Source organism: Lissotriton helveticus, chromosome 11, assembly GCF_964261635.1.
Source record: "Lissotriton helveticus chromosome 11, aLisHel1.1, whole genome shotgun sequence".
Classification (NCBI taxonomy): domain Eukaryota; kingdom Metazoa; phylum Chordata; class Amphibia; order Caudata; family Salamandridae; genus Lissotriton; species Lissotriton helveticus.
In genome coordinates, this window is record NC_136072.1 from 931,704,098 (window position 1) to 931,727,040 (window position 22,943).

The window sequence follows — 22,943 nt, forward strand, 5'->3', positions numbered from 1 at the left end:
AACGCGACTTTCACATCGCAGGAGGCTTTACATTGCATGCTTTTGGAACGCATGCTACTAATGCGCATTGACACTAACATCGCTTTGACAATAACAACGAACACGAACCGGAAGATGACAGCACGATATGCAACTGAAATAAATTACATAACTTTGACAATAACAACGGACACGAACACGGAAGATGATAGCACGATATGCAACTGAAATAAAAGCAGATTATGTCATGAGGGCCAACTAATTGTTAACTGCAGATAACATGCACTTGCTCACAATAAAAACATTTTTGATATCGAGGCTGAAAGATGACCGCACAGGCTGAAAGATGACCGCTCACAAAAACCTTTTTGCTATCGAGGCTGAAAGATGACAGCACGAGATTACAGCATGATATGCAACTGAAATGAAAACTAATTAGGATTATGACATGATCGCCTTGACAATAACAACGGACACGAACACGGAAAATAACAGCACGATATGCAACTGAAATAAAAGCGGATTATTACGTATTAGGACATGATGCATATGCAATACAAAAGGCACAAACACGGAAAATGACAGCACGGGGCTCGTAATAAAAGCGAAAAGAAAAGAAAAGCGCCACGGCTACTACAGATAACATGCACTTGCTCACAATAAAAACGTTTTTGGTATCGAGGCTGAAAGATGATAGCTCACAGCACTGGTACAAACTTAAAACTACAGGATTATAATACAACATGCCCCATATACTGAATAAACACAGTGAGAACAAGGCAATTGACAACAAGTGTAGTGAGGAAACCGAAACCTTCCGTGGGGCGGGACTTCCGTCTTCGGAAGCCCGCGCACGTGCCCACGGAGTGCCTGAGAGCGGGGCTCCCATGCCCGAGGGAGAGCCCCACGGAGGCTGCAGAAGTCCAGAATGGCGGTAAGTGGGGCTTAGTTGTAGGGGGGAGGGGGGTGCGCTTGTGTGTATGTGGGGGGGGGGACGGGGGTCTCTGTATGTGTGTGTGCATGCGTGTAGGTGCGCTGGTGTGTGTGTGCGCGGCGGGGGGGGGGGCTCTGTGTGTGTGTGTGCGTGCGTGTAGGTGCGCTGGTGTGTGTGTGCGCGGCGGGGGGGGGGCTCTGTATGTGTGTGTACCTATCTGTTTAAACAGCCTGCCGGAATCGGAGCTCGTGTTGACGCACGCGACCTGATCCGATTCCGGCAGGCTACGTGCGCGTGCCAGTCTGTTGTCCCAAACCTCGTTAGTCCTTGCAAGCAAAACTGACTACAATAGGACTCCACTGCGACAATCGCTTTCGCGATTGCGTCGCAGTGCGAGCCCTAAAAATGCACACAAGTATCGCCATGTCTCAGCAAGGCAGTGAATAGCAGGAGGGTTTAGATTGACCAAGATGACTGCAAATGCTTAAAGCTCCTGACTCCCCTAACTCGGTGCATCTGGACATCCCACTGTGATGAGATTAAGGCACTCTGGTGCGTTTTACATAGTTTGGAGGTGAGTCAGTTTCTGTAACTATTCTAAACGTAGCCACTACACAACATGGCAGCCTAGATTACACAAGGCATGTTTGTAACTCTGGGAGCAGTTACACACGGTCTCCTCACACACGGTTTCCTCTGCAGATGTGTTTTTAAGGGCAATGCAAATCTACTCGCATGCAGTTACGTTTTGTCTCTGGCTATTGAATATGCTACTTACCAGTATGCATCTGTTCTTGGCATGTAGGGCTGCTAACATTCATATCTTAGCATTAGATCGCCGCCTAGTGTTGGGCTCGGATGATCGCACATTGTTGTCCTGGAAGAGTCTTCGAAGTATCCTGAGATAGGTGGCTCCTCCCCTGGACTACAGTGCGCATGGGCATCGGCTCCATCCCCAGATTGTTTTTCGCCATTGTGGCAGAAGATGGCGTGAAAAGTGTAAAGGATGTCCATGCTAATGAATAAATACAATAGTATATCTGCAGCTGCGACAGGCACCGGGGAGGAGGGCGGGCGATATGAATGTTAGCAGCCCTACATGCCAAGAACAGATGCATACTGGTAAGTAGCATATTCAGTTCGAGGCATGTGGGCTGCTAAATTCATATCTTAGCATAGAATACATAGCAGTCCCTCCATCAGCGGCGGTTGCCCGTGCCAGCTGCAGAAACCTGAAAAAGTGTCTTCAGAACAGCCTGTCCTACAGCAGCTTGCTGCTTGGAATGCACATCAACACAGTAGTGTTTTGTAAAGGTATGTGGTGTAACCCACGTGGCTGCTCTGCAGATATCCTCTAAAGGAATGTTCCCTAGGAAAGCCATGGATGCCCCCAGTTTGCGTGTGGAGTGCGCTCTGGGGGGTATTGTTAAAGTGCGCTTGGCTTTTTGATAACATATCTGGATGCACTTAACAATCCATCTGGCTATCCCTGCTTTGGAAATGGGGTTGCCTTTGTGTTGTGGTGCGAAGGCAACAAAGAGTTGTTTTGTCTTTCTAAAGGGTTGTGTTCTGTCTATGTAGTACATCAACGCCCTCCGTACATCTAAGGTATGGAGCATTCTTTCCGCCACCGTTTGCGGGTTTTGAAAGAATGCTGGTAAGTCAATAGTTTGGTTTAGATGAAACTGTGACACCACCTTCGGAAGGAATTTGGGGTTAGTGCGTAGCACTACCCTATTTGGATGAATTTGAATGAATGGCTCTTGGATCGTGAGCGCCTGCAGCTCACTGACACGCCTCAGAGACGTAATAGCTACAAGGAAAGCTACTTTCCACGTAAGGAACTGTAGTTCACACGAGTGCAGTGGCTCAAATGGTGGTCCCATCAGTCTGGTGAGAACGACATTGAGGTTCCACACCGGAGCTGGCGGTGTTCTTGGGGGAATGACTCTTTTCAGACCTTCAAGGAAGGCTTTAATGGCGGGCACTCTGAAGACAGAGAGGTGCTGCCTGTTTTGAAGATAAGCCGCTATGGCGGATAGATGTATCCGAATGGAAGTGTACGCTAGATTGCACTTGTAAAGATGCAACAGATAGCAGATGATGTTGGGGATAGATGCATCTAGCGGGTTGATGTCATTGGCTGTACAGTAAATGACAAAACGCTTCCACTTTGCAGCATAGCATGCTCTGGTAGTTGGCTTCCTTGCCTCCTTGATGATGTTCATGCATTCCGGAGGTAGGTTAAGGTATCCAAACTCTAGGACTTCAGGAGCCAGATCGCCAGGTTGAGCTGTTGCGGATCTGGATGCTGAATTTCTCCATGGTTCTGCGTCAAAAGACTGGGCGTGAGGCGCAGTCTTTGATGCGGCACCACTGAGAGTTCGAGGAACGTGGTGTACCAAGCCTGGCGCGCCCACGTTGGAGCAACTAGGATGAGAGTCATCGCGTGCTGCCTTAGCTTTCTTGCGACCAGCGGTATTAGAGGGGCTGGCGGAAAAGCGTACGCAAATTTGCCTGACCAGTTCATCCATATCGCATTCCCCTGCGACTGTGGGTGAGGGAACCTGGCGGCAAAGTGTTGGCATTTTGCGTTTTCTTTTGTGGCAAACAGGTCTATCTCCGGATGACCCCACTGCTGGAAGTACGGGTGGAGGACAGATGGGTGTAACTCCCACTCGTGCATTTGATGGCTGTACCTGCTGAGCAGATCCGCCATCTGATTGTCCTTTCCTGGGAGGTGTTCTGCCATGAGGAAAATGTTCCTCTGAATGGCCCACTTCCACATGCTCTGAGCCAGATGAGACAGCTGTGGCGAGTGGGTGCCTCCCTGCTTTTGAATGTAGTACATCGCGGTCATGTTGTCCGTCCGGACTAACACGACCTTGTTGCACAGATGTACAATGAAGGACTTGAGCGCCATGAAGATTGCCATCAGTTCCAGACAGTTGATGTGCATCTTCTGTTGCTGCGTCGTCCATAGTCCCTGCACTGTGTAAGTGAGCAGATGAGCTCCCCATCCCTGGAGAGATGCGTCCGTTGTCAGGACAATCTGCGGCACAGGCTCTTGGAACAGTCGGCCCTTGCAAAGGTTGTGTGGAGTCCACCAATGCAGAGAGTCGTATGCCCGACTGGTAACCAACACTAGGTCTGTCAATTGCCCACGAGCCTGTGTCCACTGATTCGCTAAGCACTCCTGGAGCGGGCGCATATGTAGGCGTGCGTGAGGGACTATGAAGATGCAGGAGGCCATCATGCCTATCAACTGCATGAACACTCTCGCTGGAAGCGAGTGTTGTGGCCTGAACTTTTGGATCAGAGCCTGCATGCTGTCTATCCTGACTTGGTTTGGCTGAGCCATGGCCGTCAGGGTGTTGATCGTCGCACCTAGGAACTGCCGGACATGTGCTGGTTGTAGATGCGATTTTGGGTAGTTCAGCGAGAAACCCAGATCGTGAAGAAGGTGAATTGTAGTCGACATGTCTGCGGCGCACTGTTGTTCTGACTTGGCTTGCACGAGCCAGTCGTCTAGGTAGGGGTAGACATGGATGTTCTGCCTCCTGAGGTGCGCCGCTACTGTCGCCAGACACTTGGTGAACACCCTCGGGGCTGTGGTGACTCCGAAGGGTAGGACCTTGAACTGGTAGTGCTTGCCTTGAATAGTGAACCTGAGGTATTTCCTGTGGGACGGGTGTAGTGGAATGTGGAAATAAGCATCCTTGAGATCTAAGGTTGCTAAGAAGTCTCCCTGGTTTAGCAAGGGAAGAATCTGTTGCAGTGTAAGCATGTGGAAATGTTCTGATAGTATGTACAGGTTGAGGGGACGTAGATCTAGAATGGGTCTGAGAGATCCGTCCTTCTTTGGAATAAGGAAGTACAGGGAATATACCCCTGTGCCTTCCTCTCCCACCGGCACGAGCTCGATTGCTCCCTTTTGCAGCATCACCACTACTTCCTGCTGCAATAAGAGCAAGTGCTCTGCGGACATAGGCCTTTGCCTTGGCGGGATGTTGGGTGGAGTGGACTTCAACTCTAGGCAATAACCATACTGGACTAGTTGTCGCACCCACCTGTCTGTGGTGATGTTTCTCCAGACGGGCAGGAACTGCTGCAGTCTCCCCCCGACAGGTGTTAGGTGGTCGGGGGGCAGTGACAGAGAGTCACTGTTTGCTTGGAGTAGAGGAGCGGGAGCTGTTTCCTCTGCCGCGACCTCTGTTGCTGTTATTTCTGTAACCTCCCTTGTTCTGTTTTGTGAACGAGGATTGTGCCCCACTTTTTGAGAACTGGGATTGTTGACCCATTTGTCCTCTGGTGACTCCACGCGCACCTGAGCGACGAAAATTGCTGCCACGAAACTGTTGTGACTGTAGGGCCCCCATGGACTTAGCAGTTTCTGTGTCTTTCTTTATTTTCTCTAGGGTGGTGTCAACATCTGGACCAAACAGACTATCGGGATTGACTGGCTGATTAAGAATTGTTGTCTGAATATCCGGTTTAAACCCTGAGATGCGGAGCCACGCTTGTCGTCTCAGCATAACGCTAGTGTTGATAGCTCTAGCAGCTGTGTCTGCTGCGTCAAGTGCACACTTGATGGCTGCGTTTGAGATTAGCTTCCCTTCCTCAATAAGCAGTTTGGTGCCCTCTTGGAACTTTGGAGGCAGGTGTTGTACAATCTGTTCTAGGGTGTCGTAGTGCGCCCTATCGTAACGCGCCAAGAGTGCCTGTGTATTGGCGATGCGCCAAAAGTTTGATGCCTGTGCAGCTACTCTTTTGCCCCCTGCCTCTAGCACTTTGGACTCCTTATCCGGGGGAGGAGCTTCACCCGTTGTCTGGGAGTTGGCACGTTTCCTGGCATTGGCGACCACAAGAGAGTCCAGTGGCAACTGTCCCCGAATGTATGCGGGGTCTGCAGGTGCAGGTCTGTACTTTTTTTCAATGCGAGGGTTGACCACTCTCGCTCTTGTAGGCTCCTTAAATATGTCCCCAGCATGCTTGAGGACTCCTTTAAGCATAGGCAGTGTCTTTACTGTCCTTTCAGAGACTGAAAACGTGTCGAAAAGGAAGTCTTCCTCAACCGGGTCGGCATGCATGTCCACATCATGATTGGCTGCCGCCCTTTCGAGTAGTGCATGAAAACCTGCTGAATCCTCAGTCGGGGATGCACGTGCATTAAAAAGCTGCGGGTCCTGCCCCACACCTTGGGTGTTCTGGTCACCAGTGTCATCATATGAATCCGGTTGTGCATCAGGTTCATTGATAGGGAAATTGTACTGCTCGTCCTCATCATACCCCTCACCCGCAGAGTGTTCTGGGGAGGGAGTAGGGCTCCGTCTCGGAGGAGGCTGGATTGGTTCCGTGAGGCCTGAGGTGTCAAGGGGCACCCTCTTCTTCTTTAGTGGGATGACATAGGAGTCCACTGGCTCCGAAGTGATTTTCCTCTTATAGAGGGTCAGTTTGCCTGTGTCAGCGTCGATGAAATGCTCTGAATCATCCTCTGATTCGAGTACCCGACGTGGAAGCGGGCCAGTCGGTGAAGAAATCACCTGTTTCGGTGCCGATTTGGTTGAAAATGCTTTCGGCGCCTCCTTCGGCGGCAAAATAAAGAGAAGTTTCCCAGAAGGCTTCGCTGGATTGTCCTTTTGCGGCTGCGGCGATGGTATCGGAGCCGACGGGGCAAAGGCCTTCTCCCTGATTCTTTGCAGTGATTCGGCTATGGGGGACGCCTCACTCACAGTTTGTTTCGGCGCCGACGAGGATGGTCTGATCCTTCCCTCGGATCCGACGTCTTTGTGGGCCTTGTGCGCTTTGGGCGCGGATCCTGTCTTCACCGACTCCGATTCCTGTGTTCGGGGCGCAGACTTCGTTCCGTGTGCTTGCGTAGCCTCCTTGGAGCCGACTTTGGCGGGCTTGGACGGCGTCGTAGCCGCTGACCCGTGCCGACCATCTTTCTTGGAGGACCCCTCCTCTGGCGTTGTTTTCGATTTTGCAGCATCGGAATCGACGGACTTCTTCGACTTCTGCGGACCGGAGGTCGACGGAGTCGATGGGGTAGCGGGCACCGTCGTTTTCACCGGCACGGCAGCCATCTTAGGGACACTCGAGTCCTTAAGTTTCGGTTTCGTTTTCGGGTCGGCCATTTTAGGTGTTGTCGATCCCGATGGTTTCGGTTTCGGTTTCGAAACAGTCTGCTCAGCAAGTAAGTCCGTGGCCGGGCCCGAAGGCGGGGCTGTGGCTTGCGGCAACGGGTCTTGGGTAAGGCCGACAGGCGATCCCGTGACCCGGTCGGTATCCTCGTAACCTTCGGGGCAGAGCTCATCCCCCGAGCTGTCTGCCGCGGCCCCATAAATCTCATCGTCGTCTCCTACCTCGTCGACGTATTCAAGGCCTTGACCCACGACTCCGTCGTCGTCTCCCGGATCCGCCTCGACCTCCGTCTCGGGTGGGGAGATTTGAAGATGATGACCCTGGTCCTCTTCGTCCTGGTCGCCGAAGATGTTTTCCGGATCCGGGGCTGCTTGTCTCGCTTCCATGCGCACCGCGCGGCGAAGCTTGAGAGTCTTCTTGGAGCGGAACTGTGCACAGGCCTTGCACTTGCCGTCGTCGTGGTCAGGCGAAAGGCATTTGTTACAGACGGGGTGTAGATCGATGTGTGGGTACTTGGACCCACAAAGCGGGCAGTACTTAAACGGGCTCCGCTCCATGTCCGAAAAGTTTTGCAGTCGTGTCGCGATGAGAAGGCCTCAAAGTTCTGAGAGCGAAGAAAACTCCGCTTATTCCGGCTCCAAGAGACGGAAGACTCGAGACCGTGCGCAGACAATACCGACGCAAGAAAATCGAGGCCTTTTGGCCGCTAAAAGTTAGTTTTTCTTGGTTCCGACAGTAAGACGTCGAGACCACATCCGAACCCAATGGTGGAAAAAAACAATCTGGGGATGGAGCCGATGCCCATGCGCACTGTAGTCCAGGGGAGGAGCCACCTATCTCAGGATACTTCGAAGACTCTTCCAGGACAACAATGTGCGATCATCCGAGCCCAACACTAGGCGGCGATCTAATGCTAAGATATGAATTTAGCAGCCCACATGCCTCGAACACATGATTACCAGCAAAAGCACCATTATTGAGTTAAGGTCTCATGTGGTAGTGGGTGCTTAGTATTGCAGACATTTCTCCAGACATTTTCTTGCATGACTCAGATGATTCAGGGATCTGTCCTGAACCTCCCCTCATAAATACCTTTTATATTTTGTCAAATCTTCAATTTAGTAAAGGTAAGGCACATCTTTCGTCCAGCTAGTGATGGGTCTATTTGGCAAATCGAGGAATGAAGTCTCAACATACTACATTTGGTTGTGGTAGTGGGAAGGTCAAACTTATCAACATACGTGTAATAAGGCTACAAGCCATATAGTTGACAAAACGTTTACCATTCTAACCACGTTCTACTCATTACACCCAACTCCTGGCACCAGACGCACAATACAGGCTCAAGACACTTGGATGGCTATATGCTTATTGAACAACTCATCTACATATCTAGCATTGAAAATAATGTAACCTAAGCTCATCCCATCCACACAGAACAAGATAGAAGTCACATAATGGGCAAATATGCCTCCAAGCAGAACAGATATCTGAAGCTGAGCAATGAATCAACCACACACTGCAGCAGAAACATGGAAAAGTTCTTAAGCATGACCATCCATGCACATAATCATCCACACAGATCAAAACCCGGATCTACCTGGCAAATATCCCATAAACTCCATCACTAAACTCTAAACTAGTCTATTCCATCTTTACCAGCCATTATCCAGTATGACTCACCTCTAAACAATATGAAACTTAACCATATACAATAATACCAGTCCAGGCAGATCCCAAGATCTTCAATGGCACAGTTACAAAAGCACTTCAGTACCATAAGAATGGTGGAAGTGTGCCAAGGAAATACACTTAATGCATGCTACATCCGTGAAATCGGTTTTTCAAGCCACAGGTCCTTTCAGTCCCAATCGGATTGGACTGTGTACAGCACCTACAGGCTTGCTTGCTGCGACTTCCAACTTGGATACTGTGCAGCTGAGATGATCCTTCTCCAGGGGCTGAAAGCAGGACACGCTCAACGACCCCCCAAATCACCAGGACCAACCCTGTCAGAACTTAGGAACTTAATGAGTATAAAGGACACTAACTGGCCAATACAGAAAGCCAGAAAGCCATTAAGGAAATCAAGGACATTCACATTGAAATGTCCTAAAAGGTTGAAAGGGTATTTAAAAAAAAAAAAAAAAAAAAAAAAAAGAAGATACGTCCATCACCAGGGAACAGTGACTGACATGCATTCCAATACCCATGGACCCAAATGACTAATCAGTTGGTTTGCGAAATACATACTTCTCTTAAGATTCGATTAATGACATCTCCAAATTAAAGACAGTTTAAAATTATCCAGAGAATTTATATTACTCCTCTTAAATGACATCAAATGTCACATGTTTTGATCGTGCCCAAGGGTACATTTACAAGTACTGGAGCTGCCAGATTACCTCAATCCATCCATTGTTAAATGCCAACCAGCATAACAAGCTGGTTCAGACTGCTTTATTTTCTGCTCATAAAACTGCAATACTAGCCTACAAGACTCCTCATCCGTCCAGTACATCGCTAATTCCAGCTTTGTTCACTAGAACATAAAGGCTTTCAAAGAACGTGTCTTCTTATTGTAAAACAGTTATGGTGCTTCCGAAGCTTTCGGACAACAGTGCATTGCCATTTTCTTACTTCACTATGGTCAGTTAACTCATTAAAAAAGTGCAAATCTAATAGTGGATGATGAACCAAGTGTGCCACGCTAGATTGGAGTGGATGGATGGTTGGGGGATGCCCGGTGACTGAGCTACTGGCTTAGGTTCATAGAAATCCTGAATGGAGTTCTGGCGTGCGCCCTAAAGTGCGCCCTGAGGTTTGCCTCTTCGGGCTATTCCCGCGGCCAAAAGCTAAAAAAAATATTGGACATAGGTTTGTCGACCTGCCTTGCTCCTGGCCAGGTGGTGTGCAACTGTGGGCCCTAGAGTGTCTGAATTGGAGAGTGAAGTTTCGATTTGGGCTAGAGCAGAGGAAAGGACGCTTGCACGAGAGGATAGAACTAGTAAAGGGCGCAAGCCTCTGGCGGAACCCTGGTAAGAAGTAATGCGAGCGTGGGAGGCCCGAATATCTGGGGATAGTGATCACTCAACCAGAGATTACCAGATGAGTGGAAGACGATGGGATCCACCCCCGCCCCCTCCCAGACACCACCCTAATAAGTTACTAGAAACTTGCTACGCATAGTGAGGCCGCACACAGCAAGTTTAGGGGCCCTACCCTGCCCCTCGAACCCCTGATATTAGTAGGAAACATGACCGACGAATGGAATGGATAACAGAGGATTAATATGGATAACAGAGGATTAATGTGGATGTTGACCCAAGGAGGAAGCATCTGTTATTAGTTAACTATCTTTATAAAAAATGGTTATATATAAGAAGAAATTAGCAAGCATAAAGAGCTCACCACACAGACCACTATTACACCAGACGCATGTGTTTACAGACTATTATTCAAGATTATGTATGAAGACCTTACTAAGATGCTAATATGAAAGCTACCTGTGAACGGCTTATACCCTCTTTTGTTCTCCTTCTATCCCTCCGAATATATAATGTCTATACTTCGCATTTAATTAATGTACATTGGCTGAAAATTGTGACGTAAGATTATAACAAAATGCTAATAAAAATGATATTAAAAAAAAGTATGCAGGCGCAGAAGCATTTTTCTACCAACCCCTAGTCCTAAGTGTTGCGACTCTCTACTTTAAACGCTGCATCTCGGACTCCTGCATCCTAGTTTTGCCCCAAAACCTATGTCATCAACTACATTTAGCCCAATGTTAACAGTGACATAATCAGCGAAAAAAGCATTTTACTCAACAGCACGTGCATTTGTTGGACTTCAAGTTACACTTTCCTCATTTAAAGTAGGGACATAAAAGGTCCAGTAAGCAAAATCATTCAACTCTACAATGGAATGGCTCCAAGCATGGTGCTTGCTTGGGGTTTGTTATGCCTCTAGGTGAAGAACACAAATTGCTATAGCTCTCAGCAGCAACTACTTCACTTCTACTTGGTAGACAAGACATAACATAAATAAGGAAAAAGCTAGGACATCAAGGTTACAATGCACTCAGTGAAGGGAGTCTGGATGAGGCAGCAAACGCTGAATACCAAATATTGTGGGTGCAGCAAATCACTTTTGAATTGCATATAGTTCATTCAAATGTCATCATATGACAATGCAGCTGTTCCTCCAATCCTACCCTTTTATTCTTTTTTCACGCTGCTTTTTTTTACTAATAAGCTGTGTGCATTCCTTTATAAAAGTTAGAAAGCACGCCCTAGAATTCAGACATGAGCTAGAAAGATTAAATGCTGAATATCACACAACCACTATGGCACAACTGGAATCACCTAACACAGGCAAGGAGAGGCATCAGGACTGGCAACTAGAACCAAAGAGAATACAGGAGAGAAGTACAGAGAAACATTTTGGAAGGACAGTGCTGCAGCACTGACAGTGCTGTGACTCTACAGCTCCATTTGTTCAAAGCATTACCATACTCTGACACATCCCCTCGCACAGACACACTAAGCTGGACTTCATCTTCACTAAAACAATCCTAGTTACCTGAATGTTCACCCCTTTGCAAAGCTAGCAGCTTCTGTTTCTCAGGGGGAATGTAGTCTCCTTCTTTCTCTTCCACAAAGGGTGAGAGGTGTGGAGGCAGCATCACACCTGGGAAGTAATCTGACACAGGAAGGCGGATCTTGGCATTGACACAGTCGAAAACCCATTGCGGCTGAACATAATATCTGCAGGAAGGATGAACATAGAACATATCAATCCCTCAAAAGCGATAAACATTAAAGCAAAGAAACAGTAAGCAGAAAGGCAAGGCTAAACCTCAGCCAATAGAAACATCTCCCTAACTATAGAGGCGACCATAATGACTTACAATGCCAGAGAACAGCATATCATTCATAAATGCTCAATATCCACGAGTAAAAACAACCTTGCCCTTATACATACCAGTGAGTCAGCAGAAAGGCAGGAGCATTGTGGCCAGAGGCAGAAAACATTAATCACATCGACTACTTCTATTACTTACTCTGACCGCTACTCAGCTATCCAAAAGACACACAGTATCAAACTTTGTCCGTGGAAAAAGCAAGTCCTGGAGTCTACATTCCAAAATAAACATATTCACAACTGTTAACCTAGATTATTGTGTATGACATACATTAGAGATTTGGTAAGTTTACAACGAGCTATAGACCCATATTTTTATAGATACAATTCCAATTCTAGTAGCAGAAGCTAACGATAAACCAAGCATTCATAAAGCCAACAGGTCTATCTTTTCGGTAGTCCATCTTAGTATGTTTTTCGGCTTAGTTTATTCTTAAATTACCATTTCAAGATTGTGGAGATGTTGTGACATGTTAAAAATAACAGCGGTGAAACTGGATGTTAAAGCAATGATAAAGCAACCCAAAAAACATTTATTGCTGGCACCAGTGCATGTATGGACAGCATTCTTTGAATGTTTTTGCCATATTTTATCAGAAGTCTATTCTTCCACAGTGGAAATCTGTTTTAGCAGTACAGCCAACAAAATGCCATAACAAAGCAAATAAATCAGGCCTTTTAAAAATCAAAGTTAATCTTTGTGGGTTTTTTTTTGACAAAGGTGGAAATATTCCAGAATGAGTGAAAGGTTGGATGAAAGGATGCACGACTCAGTACATGGATGAATAACTGGGGAATTAATACATGTATGAATGAGTGCTTGAATTCCATGATGGATGAATAAATAGACAAGTAACAAATGACAAAGACTGGAAGAGAGACTTCTGATGACAGAAGTGGACCCAGGTAGAAAGACGGTGTACAGGCAGACTCCAGATAAAAGTAGCAGAGGCAGGCCAGCACTGCACAAATGAGGCATAAGGTTGAGAACAGAAGCAGTGGGATACATACAGAGGGAAAATGAGGTGTGTACAGACTGATGACAGTCGAAAATATGTAACTGGGATAGATGTAGTCACTGGAGGCGGAATGGGCTTGTGAAGATGGCAAGAACTTGCAGGATAAAGACACGTAGTGGATGATAAATGGGAGGTCAAATTACATGGTTTTTCATTTCTTTATGAAGAAAAACAGTTCATGTATGGTACTGACATTTGGACAGACAATGCTGAGTTTAACTATTTTATCCAACAACTCAGAGAACAAAGGGTTCCCAGCTGCATCAGGAATTTTAGGTACTCAGATTAGGAAACAGTAAATGCAAGTTTTTCTTTCTGTTCAAACATCTAGCATGGCTGCCAAAAATGACACATTAAAGCTGCTGTGAAGTACATATTTCACAAATTAAATAATCCATGTTTAACCACCATCCCTTCTGTGGTCAGTATAGAAACCCCATTATTTTGAGACATTTCACCTATCAGGGTAAGCAAGTGGACAGATGTCTTGTGTGCATCAATTTCAGATTTTATTTGCGGCAAGATTCATTGCTTTAAGAATTTGTCTTTGTAACGAACAACCTTCCTACACCTGCAGACAAGCTCTTAACACTTGGAAATGCCTACCCATACTACGTAAAGCACATTTTTGTATTGCATCCTATGCAAAATTATGGCTCATTCGGAAATGATGGAGGAGATGAAGGAGGAGGAGATGGAGGAGGAAGAGGAGGCAGTGATGGAGGAGAGGAAGAGGAGGAGGTGATGGAAGAGGAGGAGGTGGAGGTGATGGAGGAGTAGGAGGTGGAGGTGATGGAGGAGGAAGAGGAGGAGGTGATGGAGGAGGAAGAGGTGGAGGTGATGGAGGAGGAAGAGGTGGAGGAGGAAGAGGTGGAGGTGATGGGAGGAGGAAGAGGTGGAGGTGATGGAGGAGGAAGAGGTGGAGGTGATGAGGAGGAAGAGGTGGAGGTGATGGAGGAGGAAGAGGTGGAGGTGATGGAGGAGGAAGAGGTGGAGGTGATGGAGGAGGAAGAGGTGGAGGTGATGGAGGAGGAAGAGGTGGAGGTGATGGAGGAGGAAGAGGTGGAGGTGATGGAGGAGGAAGAGGTGGAGGTGATGGAGGAGGAAGAGGTGGAGGTGATGGAGGAGGAAGAGGGGGTGATGGAGGAGGAAGAGGGGGTGATGGAGGAGGAAGAGGGGGTGATGGAGGAGGAAGAGGGGGTGATGGAGGACGACGAGGAGGTGGTGATGGAAGAGGAGGTGGTAATGGAGGAGGAAGAGGAGGTAGTAATGGAGGAGGAAGAGGAGGAGGTGATGGAGGACGACGAGGAGGAGGTGATGGAGGACGACGAGGAGGAGGTGATGGAGGACGACGAGGAGGAGGTGATGGAGGAGAACGAGGAGGGTGGAGGAGGAAGAGGAGGTGATGGAGGAAGAGGAGGTGATGGAGGAAGAGTATTTTCAGGACAGAGGATTAAGTCCCCAGTATCATGTAATGGCTGCAGCAACATTTTCTTTCATGTTGCAGCCAGCCAATCAGAGTACTCGCTCCCCCGACAGAGAGGTGGGCCAAGGGGAAAAAAGCCCTGAGCCAATCGAAATGCTCTATTTTTTTTTTTTTTTTAAGTATTTCGCTCGCTGGACTCGCGAGAGACTCCCTCAAGCGAAACAGTCCAGATATACAAATATTTCTGTCAATTAATGTCTCAAAAACTACTTACCAGATATACACCACATTACAAACGGCACACATTATTCTGGACCAAGATTTAGCGTCCTACCAAATATGGTGTTACTTCATTCAACAGTTTTTGCAATATCACATTCCAAAAAAAGTCTGTGGGCCCGTTTCTGCTACAACCCCTATTAATGGGTTAGAAGATGGGGAGTTCAAAGGTTTAGCTCATGTGGAAAGGTGAGACAATCTTTGGCAGAAATTCAGAGTAGGTCCTTGGAGGTATGCCCCTCTTTAGGCCCTCCATGAATGCTTCAATTACTGGGACCTTAAAAAGACACCAATTATTTCTGTTTTGAAGGTACACAGCAACTGCAGATGGGTATATGGAAGTGTCAGCAAAGCCGGCTATGTAAAGATGTAGGAGGTAGGAAACAACCTACTGCACAGAAAGGATTAGGAGGTGTAAGTGCTTAAAAATACAGCAATGTGTAAACCTTTTCCACTTAGCCATGTAACAGGAGCGTGAAGTAGGCTTTCGTGTATCCCGTAGTATAGCCATTTATTCCTCTGGAGGAGTGAGGTAACTGAACTAAGAACTCTGGACCAGACTGCAAGGTTCAGTTGTATGGGATTCTGGGTGTCTGAGTAGACCTGAATGCGGAGTAAGAAGATCAGGCCTGAATGGGAGATGATGGTGGGGTCTGAGAGAAATAACCAAAAGCCTGTCTTTCTCAGGTTGGCCACCTAACTCATTTTCATCCCCACATACAAGATAAAGGGAAGAGATGGAAAAGAGCAGACAAACAGCCTTTACCAATTCATTCATACACCATTTCCCATGGACAGTGGGCGAGGGCTCCTGCAGTTGACATTTTGGAATTTTGCACTTTTAGGAATGGTGAACAGGACAATCAAGGAGTCCCCCCTCATCGGAAAGTACCTTTGAATCACTTGTGGGTGGAGTTCCCACTCGTGAACTTCTTGGCGGATCCTGCCGAGCAGGTGATTAAAGTCACTCTACACCCTTGGCAAATGCTCTGCAACATGTGCAAGTTGTTGCGGGTTGCCCAATGCTAAATCTCCGGAGCGAGTGTCCCCTGCTTGGATGTAATACACGACTGCCATGTTGTCTGTCCTTATTAGTAGTTAGTGAATTCTTATATCTTGTCAACACAATGTACTTTAATCTTTTTTTTTTTTTACTGTGAAATTCCCAACTGTCCAGTCATACCTAACTTTCTTAGCAATCCTCCCTTCATGCCCAATATGAGCCCCTTTCTAAGCACTTACTTCTCGAACATGGCTGAACAGATTTACACCAAATCACAAAGAGCATACTTTCTGAGTAACGTTATAATTTTATTTTTTTGCCATATTTGGTGAAAATACTTTCAGCCATTTTTTCCCTGTACTGTAGAGTAAAGTGTCCCATGGAAAATCAGACTTTTTTTTTTTTTTAACTCCCCACCCTCCTTGACTGGCCGACGCAAAACTGTCCATGAACATGTCAAGAGAGAGATAGTTGCCTTTTTCTTCATATATGAGAGCACCATCAAATATATGTCTGCTGTACAAAAACTCTTGCTTTATTAAATAGATTACGTTTTAGCTCCATCTATATTAAAAATCTAACGCACATATAGGGTAGACAGGACCCTTGACTCGCCTCTAACAGCACTATCAACAGGGAAGGGCCTGGAATGTTTCTCGGTTAATGTTTAAAAACTCAAGTTTCCAATACATATATTGCCAATACATGATAAGGTAACAGGCATTTACAGACAGCACATTTTCCATTGAAATTGTGATTCTCATATTAACATGACTAGAGAATCTGGATTTCATTAAAGACACGGAGGCTGACATTATGCATTATTCCTTTAACGCAGCCCAAGCAGCCACTTACATCACAATATTAAAAGGTTCCAGAATAGCAACACAAGAAAGGCATGAGCCATGAACAATCTGCCTCTTTTAAATGTGGAGGAAAATAAGTTAATGAAACTTGAAACATCAAAACGATCTTCTGATGAGCTGGATGAAGGAGAAGGAAGAACGAAGGTAAAACCAAAGGCCAGACGACAGACAGTTAAGGAGAGTTACCTGAAAAGAAAAAATTATAGGAATACCACATCCCCGAGTATATCTGGTGGGGAAATCCCCTCCAGTCTAAGAATTCCGCTGGAGGGTCCATAATGCCATTCTAGAGTGCTTCCCATTCCACAGCAACATCCGCACCACTATCAATTTTATTGCACATCTCCTATGTGATAGTGTTTTGGAGCAACTTGAGGAGTGTAATCATTTACAAGATGGCAGCCCTCCCTAGAATTGTCAAAGCCAGCCCACACCAATGTTCTGCATCGCTCCGAGACGCAGCGCACACCTTGCCTAGGTTGGCATCTAGACATAGGTCTCTTGTCAGTCATGACTCGAATTCCCAGATATTTAAAACTCGCAGTCTCAAACCGGTGTCGACCCGGCAAGGCTGTGGCATTGAAGGCACTGTTGGACCTGCGATGGGCAAGCCCAGCACAAAGGGGTTAGCTTGGCTCAAGTGACAAGGCAAGTGAAGGCTGTAGTGTTAAGCCGGCTCTGACCCAATAATAACTCATTGTACATCCACACCAAAAAGAAGGACACCACACCACTGCTGTAGAAAAATACGATTCCTTTATATAAAAGTTCTTTGTTGTAAATAGGGTTGACTGGGAAAGCACATATACATTTCTTTTGGTCATACAGTTCTGGTAATAAATAGTATTAATGAATAGAATAACTTCAGGGATGAGTATCACAATAAATATCAGAATAAATATCAGAATAAATATTGGTTCATTTAAATAAACAACCACATGTTTCTTCTGGTATCGCTGCCACCAATTAAATACTTTAGAATCATTACATGTGCAATACGCTTCAAATGGGAAAGATAATTCTTACAGTTTATGCTGTTGTCAATGACCGGGTATACGGCTTCTCTGAGCACAAAATAAGGTTTGGGACTCTTTAATAATCACTCAGGGCGTATGCGCGTATATCTAAAAGGCAAGGAAACACAGTAAATACATCATTTGCACTCGGCGGTCACCGGGATAGGATCTCTGCTTTGCCGGTGAAGTCTATGCGCGCCTACGGGCTTTAGCACCACTTGAGCACAGGCGGCACCAGTTCAAAGTCTTTAGACTGACGAACGGGCTGCCGGAGAGGTCACACAACCTTCACGCACAGTCAAATGAATGCCGGTTCACAGCGCTGCATTCACTATGAAGAAACCGGCCCACCTCACATCGGCTGCAATCAAAATACGATTCAGTCGGGCACAGCACTTCTCTCGTTAGCGACGGGGCTCTCAGGGGCTCCACGGACCTCCCTCCGACTTCCGCATACAGGGTGGCTCCCGCCCACAGCTACCGGGTCACTGGGGAGTGGCAGAGACGCTAGTCCCACCCAACGAAGGCCGGCCTTTCCCCGCCCCGGCGCACCACCTCACCTTCAATCTGCGCAGGAAACGCTCTACGCTGGTGGGGCTCGGAGACGTCCGAGCTCCCCTCAAGTGGCACCTGTCGCGAAGGGGGCACAGCTGACGATCGCGGTCGCGGCGAACTTGCTCTCGCCTCGCGACTCGATAAATCGATCACAGTTCACCACCGGGGGGGCGGGGAGGCACACGAATCTGGCCACAGTCTTTGGGGGCAATGAGGTACTCGCTGGGCAGGCGCTGTAGGCGCTAGATCACTTATCACGTAGCTGACTGGAACGCCAGTCAGACACAACGCCAGCAACCCTTTGCTGCTCTACTGCCTGCGCTACCAGCCACCTCAGGGGTCAACAGGGCAGGTGTCAATCTGGTGTCAAGTCTGGAATCTCTTCTCTAGTCTGAACTAATCTCCATCCTAAAATGGCCGCCAGGGACTGGGCCTTATATAGCCAGTGCCCTGGGGTACTGGCACGAGCCAGAAGGTTCTAGAACCTTCTCTGGCTGTGACAGTGACAAGGCACTCTTGAGGGGTATTTAGGACACTCACAGCCACCGTACTGGGGTTCTAGAGCAGCCATTTTGTTTACCCGAGGAAAATAAAGGAATTCCTGTCAGAAATGCGCGCCAAACAAAGGGCGCCAAAACCTCAAAAGGCCAGGGTTCATGAAGGCTCCAATGGGAGTCACTTCACATGAGGAAAAAGGGTGTCCACCATTTTAGGTTCATTTATACAGGTTGACAACCCCAGTTTGTAATGCCACAGGTTTGGGCCAGGCGCCTTGTAAATAGGTGCCACAAACCTTGTGAGCAACTGGGCGTCAAGGAACATCTAACCCCATGAAACAACACATAAAAAGTCCTCGTAGACAAATAAAAAGCGACAAATTTTGGGAGGTACAGGGGAACAAAAGAAATCATAGTGGTGAGGGGACTCTCAGAAGCAGACGGGTCTAACACGCGTCCCCCCCAGCTGAAAGTGGGGAGAGCTACCCAACCCCTTGGGAGTCCTCAACACTAAGGCAGAAATACCTGGAGAGACCGTCTGCATTGGCGTGGTCTACTCCGGGTCGGTGTTCCACCCGAAAGTCCATTCCCTGTAGGGAGATAGACCACCTCAACAGTTTGGGATTTTCCCCCTTCATTTGCATGAGCCAACGAAGGGGTCGGTGGTCTGTCTGAACAAGGAAGTGTGAACCAAACAAATATGGTCGCAGCTTCTTCAGTGCCCAGACCACCGCAAAGGCTTCCCGCTCGATGGTACTCCACCTCTGTTCCTGGGGAAGCAGTCTCCGTGACAGAAAGACCACGGGTTGATCCAGACCCTCTTCATTGAGTTGCGATAGCACCGCCCCAATGCCAATGTCGGATGCATCTGTCTGGACAATGAACTCTTTTGAAAAATCTGGAGCCTTCAGGACTGGAGCTTTACACAATGCTTGTTTCAGAGTGTCAAAGGCTCGCTGGCAAGCCTCCGTCCAAATGACTCTCCTGGGTTCCTTTTTGGCCGTGAGTTCTGTAACGGGTGCCACGATAGTGCCATACCCCTTCACGAATCGTCTGTAGTAACCTGTGAGGCCCAGGAAGGCTCGGACCTCAGTCTGGGTCTTGGGGGGTTTCCAGGCCATGATTGCCTCAATCTTCGCCTGAAGGGGCTGCACCATTCCCCGGCCCACCAAGTGTCCTAAGTACACTACAGACCCCTGTCCAATCTGACATTTGCTGGCCTTGATCGTCAAACCAGCCCGTTCCAGGGCCTGGAGAACGGCTTGCAAGTGCTGCAAGTGATCCTCCCAGCTGCTACTGAAGACAGCTACGTCATCCAAGTAAGCAGCAGAGAATGACTCCATCCCGGTGAGGATCGTGTTCACCAGCCGCTGAAAAGTGGCAGGAGCGTTCTTGAGCCCAAAGGGCATGACGCAAAACTGGTAGTGTCCATCAGGTGTGGAGAAGGCTGACCTTTCCTTGGCTCCATTAGACATGGGAATCTGCCAGTACCCTGCAGTGAGGTCAATGGTACTGAGATATTGGGCAGCTCCCAACCGGTCAATCAATTCATCCGCCCGAGGGATCGGATGAGCATCCGTTTTGGTTACCGAATTTAGTCCTCGGTAGTCCACACAGAATCTCAATTCTGGTGTGGTGCTAGGTGGGGCAGCTTTAGGAACTAACACCACCGGGCTAGACCAAGGGCTACTTGAAGGTTCGATGACTCCTAGCTCCAGCATCTTAGCTACTTCGCTTTGGATACTGGCCTTCACCTTGTCAGACAGCCGGTAAGACTTTGACTTCACAGGTGGGCTGTCCCCTGTGTCCACGTCATGGGTACACAGGTGGGTCTTACCCGGGACAAGGGAGAACAGAGGAGCGAAGGACCCCAAGACCTGGCGACATTCCTCCTGCTGCTCAGGAGTCCGGGTTGGCGAGAGTTTCACTCCGTCCACTGACCCATCCTTTTCTTGAGACGCAAAAAGGTCGGGGAGAGGCTCCGTGTCCTCTTCCTCCGATCCGTCAGTCACCATAACCAACATGACTTCGGGCCTCTCGTAGTGGGGCTTGAGGCGATTGGCATGTAACACCCGATGCGGATGCCGAGGGGTCTTTACGTCCACCAGATAGGTAGACTTGCCCTTCTTCTCCAATACCTCGTAGGGGCCTGTCCAACGATCCTGGAGGGCACTCAGCTCTCCAGGCTCCATCACCCACACCTTCTGGCCAGGCTCCAACTCCACTGGGTGAGCGTTGTGGTCATACCACGCTTTCATGACTGCCTGACTGGCTTCCAAGTTGTCAGAAGCTTGCTTCCACAACTTAGCCGTTTGGCTTCGGAAGGCCAGCATGTAGCTCACCACATCCTGGGGAACTTTCCGGGGAGACTTTTCCCAGGAGTCCATCACCAGGCTGAGAGGTCCACGTACAGGGTGCCCGTACAAAAGCTCGAAGGGGCTGAAGCCCACTCCCTTTTGCGGCACTTCCCTGTAGGAAAATAGCAAACAGGGTAGGAGGACGTCCCATTTCCTCCGCAGGCTTTCAGGTAGACTTCTGATCATACCCTTCAAGGTTTGGTTGAACCTTTCCACAAGACCATTGGTATGTGGGTGATAAGGAGTGGTGAACCTGTAAGTCACTCCACACTCCTTCCACATGGCCCGCATATATGCTGACAGGAAGTTGGTCCCCCTGTCAGACACAACTTCCTTGGGGAATCCCACTCGGGTAAAGATCCCCATCAGGGTCTTTGCCACTTCTGGTGCAGTAATGGTTCTCAGAGGAATTGCCTCTGGATACCTTGTGGCGTGATCCACCAGGACCAGGATAAACCTGTGACCGGATGATGTAGGTGGATCTAGGGGCCCAGCAATGTCTATGCCCACCCTTTCAAAGGGGGTGCCAACGACGGGAAGTGGTTCCAGGGGAGCCTTCAGCTTCGTCCCTGTTTTCCCACTGGCTTGGCATGACACGCACGACCGACCGTATGTTTCGGACGCCACCCTCATTCGAGGCCAATAAAAGTGGGGGACAAGCCAGGCAAAGGTCTTGTCCTGACCCAAGTGTCCTGCCAAGGGAATCTCATGAGCCAACTCTAATAGGAAGGCTCGGTAACACTGTGGGACTACCAGGGCCCGTGACAATCCGTGCACTGGCGCCCTGGGTTCACTGTTGAGGAGACCATCCTCCCAGTAAACACGATAGTTCCCAGACTCGTTACCTGCTGCCTGGGCTTCAGCCTGTTGCCTCAGACCCTCGAGGGTGGGACATTCCCTTTGTCCCTTGCTCAGTTCCTCCCTGGATGGTCCTCCTTCCACTCGCCACTCAGCGGGGATAGGCAAGTCCTCCAACGGAACCATGTCCTCCTCCGCGGACTCCGGGTCCACCTCCACAGGTGGCCTATCCGTCTCACGGGGCATGGACATCGAGGCAGGCTCCTCCTGTCCTCGAAATGTTCCCTCATCAGCAGCTGGGTGGGCCATTGTTCCAGGCTCCAACCCCCGCGACTTCTCCTCCCGAGCAGCCGCAGGCCTGGTACTCACACAGGCCCAATCAGGTGTACCCAGCATCTCAGTATGAGTCCGGTATTCCACCTCCTTCCAAGCATTGTGCTCCATATCATTGCCCAGCAGACAATCGACTGGCACGGCGGGGCTTACGGCAACTCGAAGTGAACCTGCAACCCCTCCCCACTCAAAGGGAACCTCGGCCACAGGATAGTGGCCCATTCTGCCGTCAGCCATCGCGGCTGGATGAAGTACGCCTGGAATCACCTGCTCTGAGGACACCAGATGACTCCTTACCATAGTCATACTGGCTCCTGTATCTCTCAGAGCTTCCCCTCTATGGCCATTGATGGTGACCCATTGCCCATACTTGGTAGTATTTGAGGGCACCTGGATCTTTGGAACCACCTCCCAATCACCCAGGGACACTAAGGTGACACCCGCCCACTCCCCCCCCTTAACTAAGGGCATCTCCTCCCCGAGCGCTACACTAGCGACTCCCGGGGCCTTTCCTCCAGTGGGAGGGGGTGGTCTCTTTGGGCATTTCACATCTCCCTTATAATGCCCAATACCACCGCACTCAAAGCAATGGATAACCCTTGGCTGCTGACTCTGGCCAGGATTAGGGTTCTTCTGCGGGTTAGCCTTAGAAGTGGAGAAGAAACTTTTCCCCTTAAAGGTATTTTGGGGGCCTTTGGAGAACTCCTGCTTCTTGTTATCTCCCCCCTCTTTCTTCTGGGGAGCGCCCTGTCCGGACTTCTGAGAATCTCCTCCCGTCCCCTTCGTGGACACTCGGGTACTTGCCCAAATG

The 22,943-nt window shown here is 48.6% G+C and overlaps 1 protein-coding gene across 1 annotated transcript in view; it reads right to left on the bottom strand.

Moving 5' to 3' along the window:
- PES1 (pescadillo ribosomal biogenesis factor 1) overlaps nt 1–22,943 on the bottom strand; it is a 142,008-nt gene that overhangs the window by 27,057 nt on the left and 92,008 nt on the right. The window contains exon 12 of the mRNA XM_078667252.1: nt 11,642–11,826. Within this exon, the coding sequence (XP_078523378.1) occupies nt 11,642–11,826 (185 nt within the window). The remainder of the gene's footprint in view (nt 1–11,641; nt 11,827–22,943) is intronic.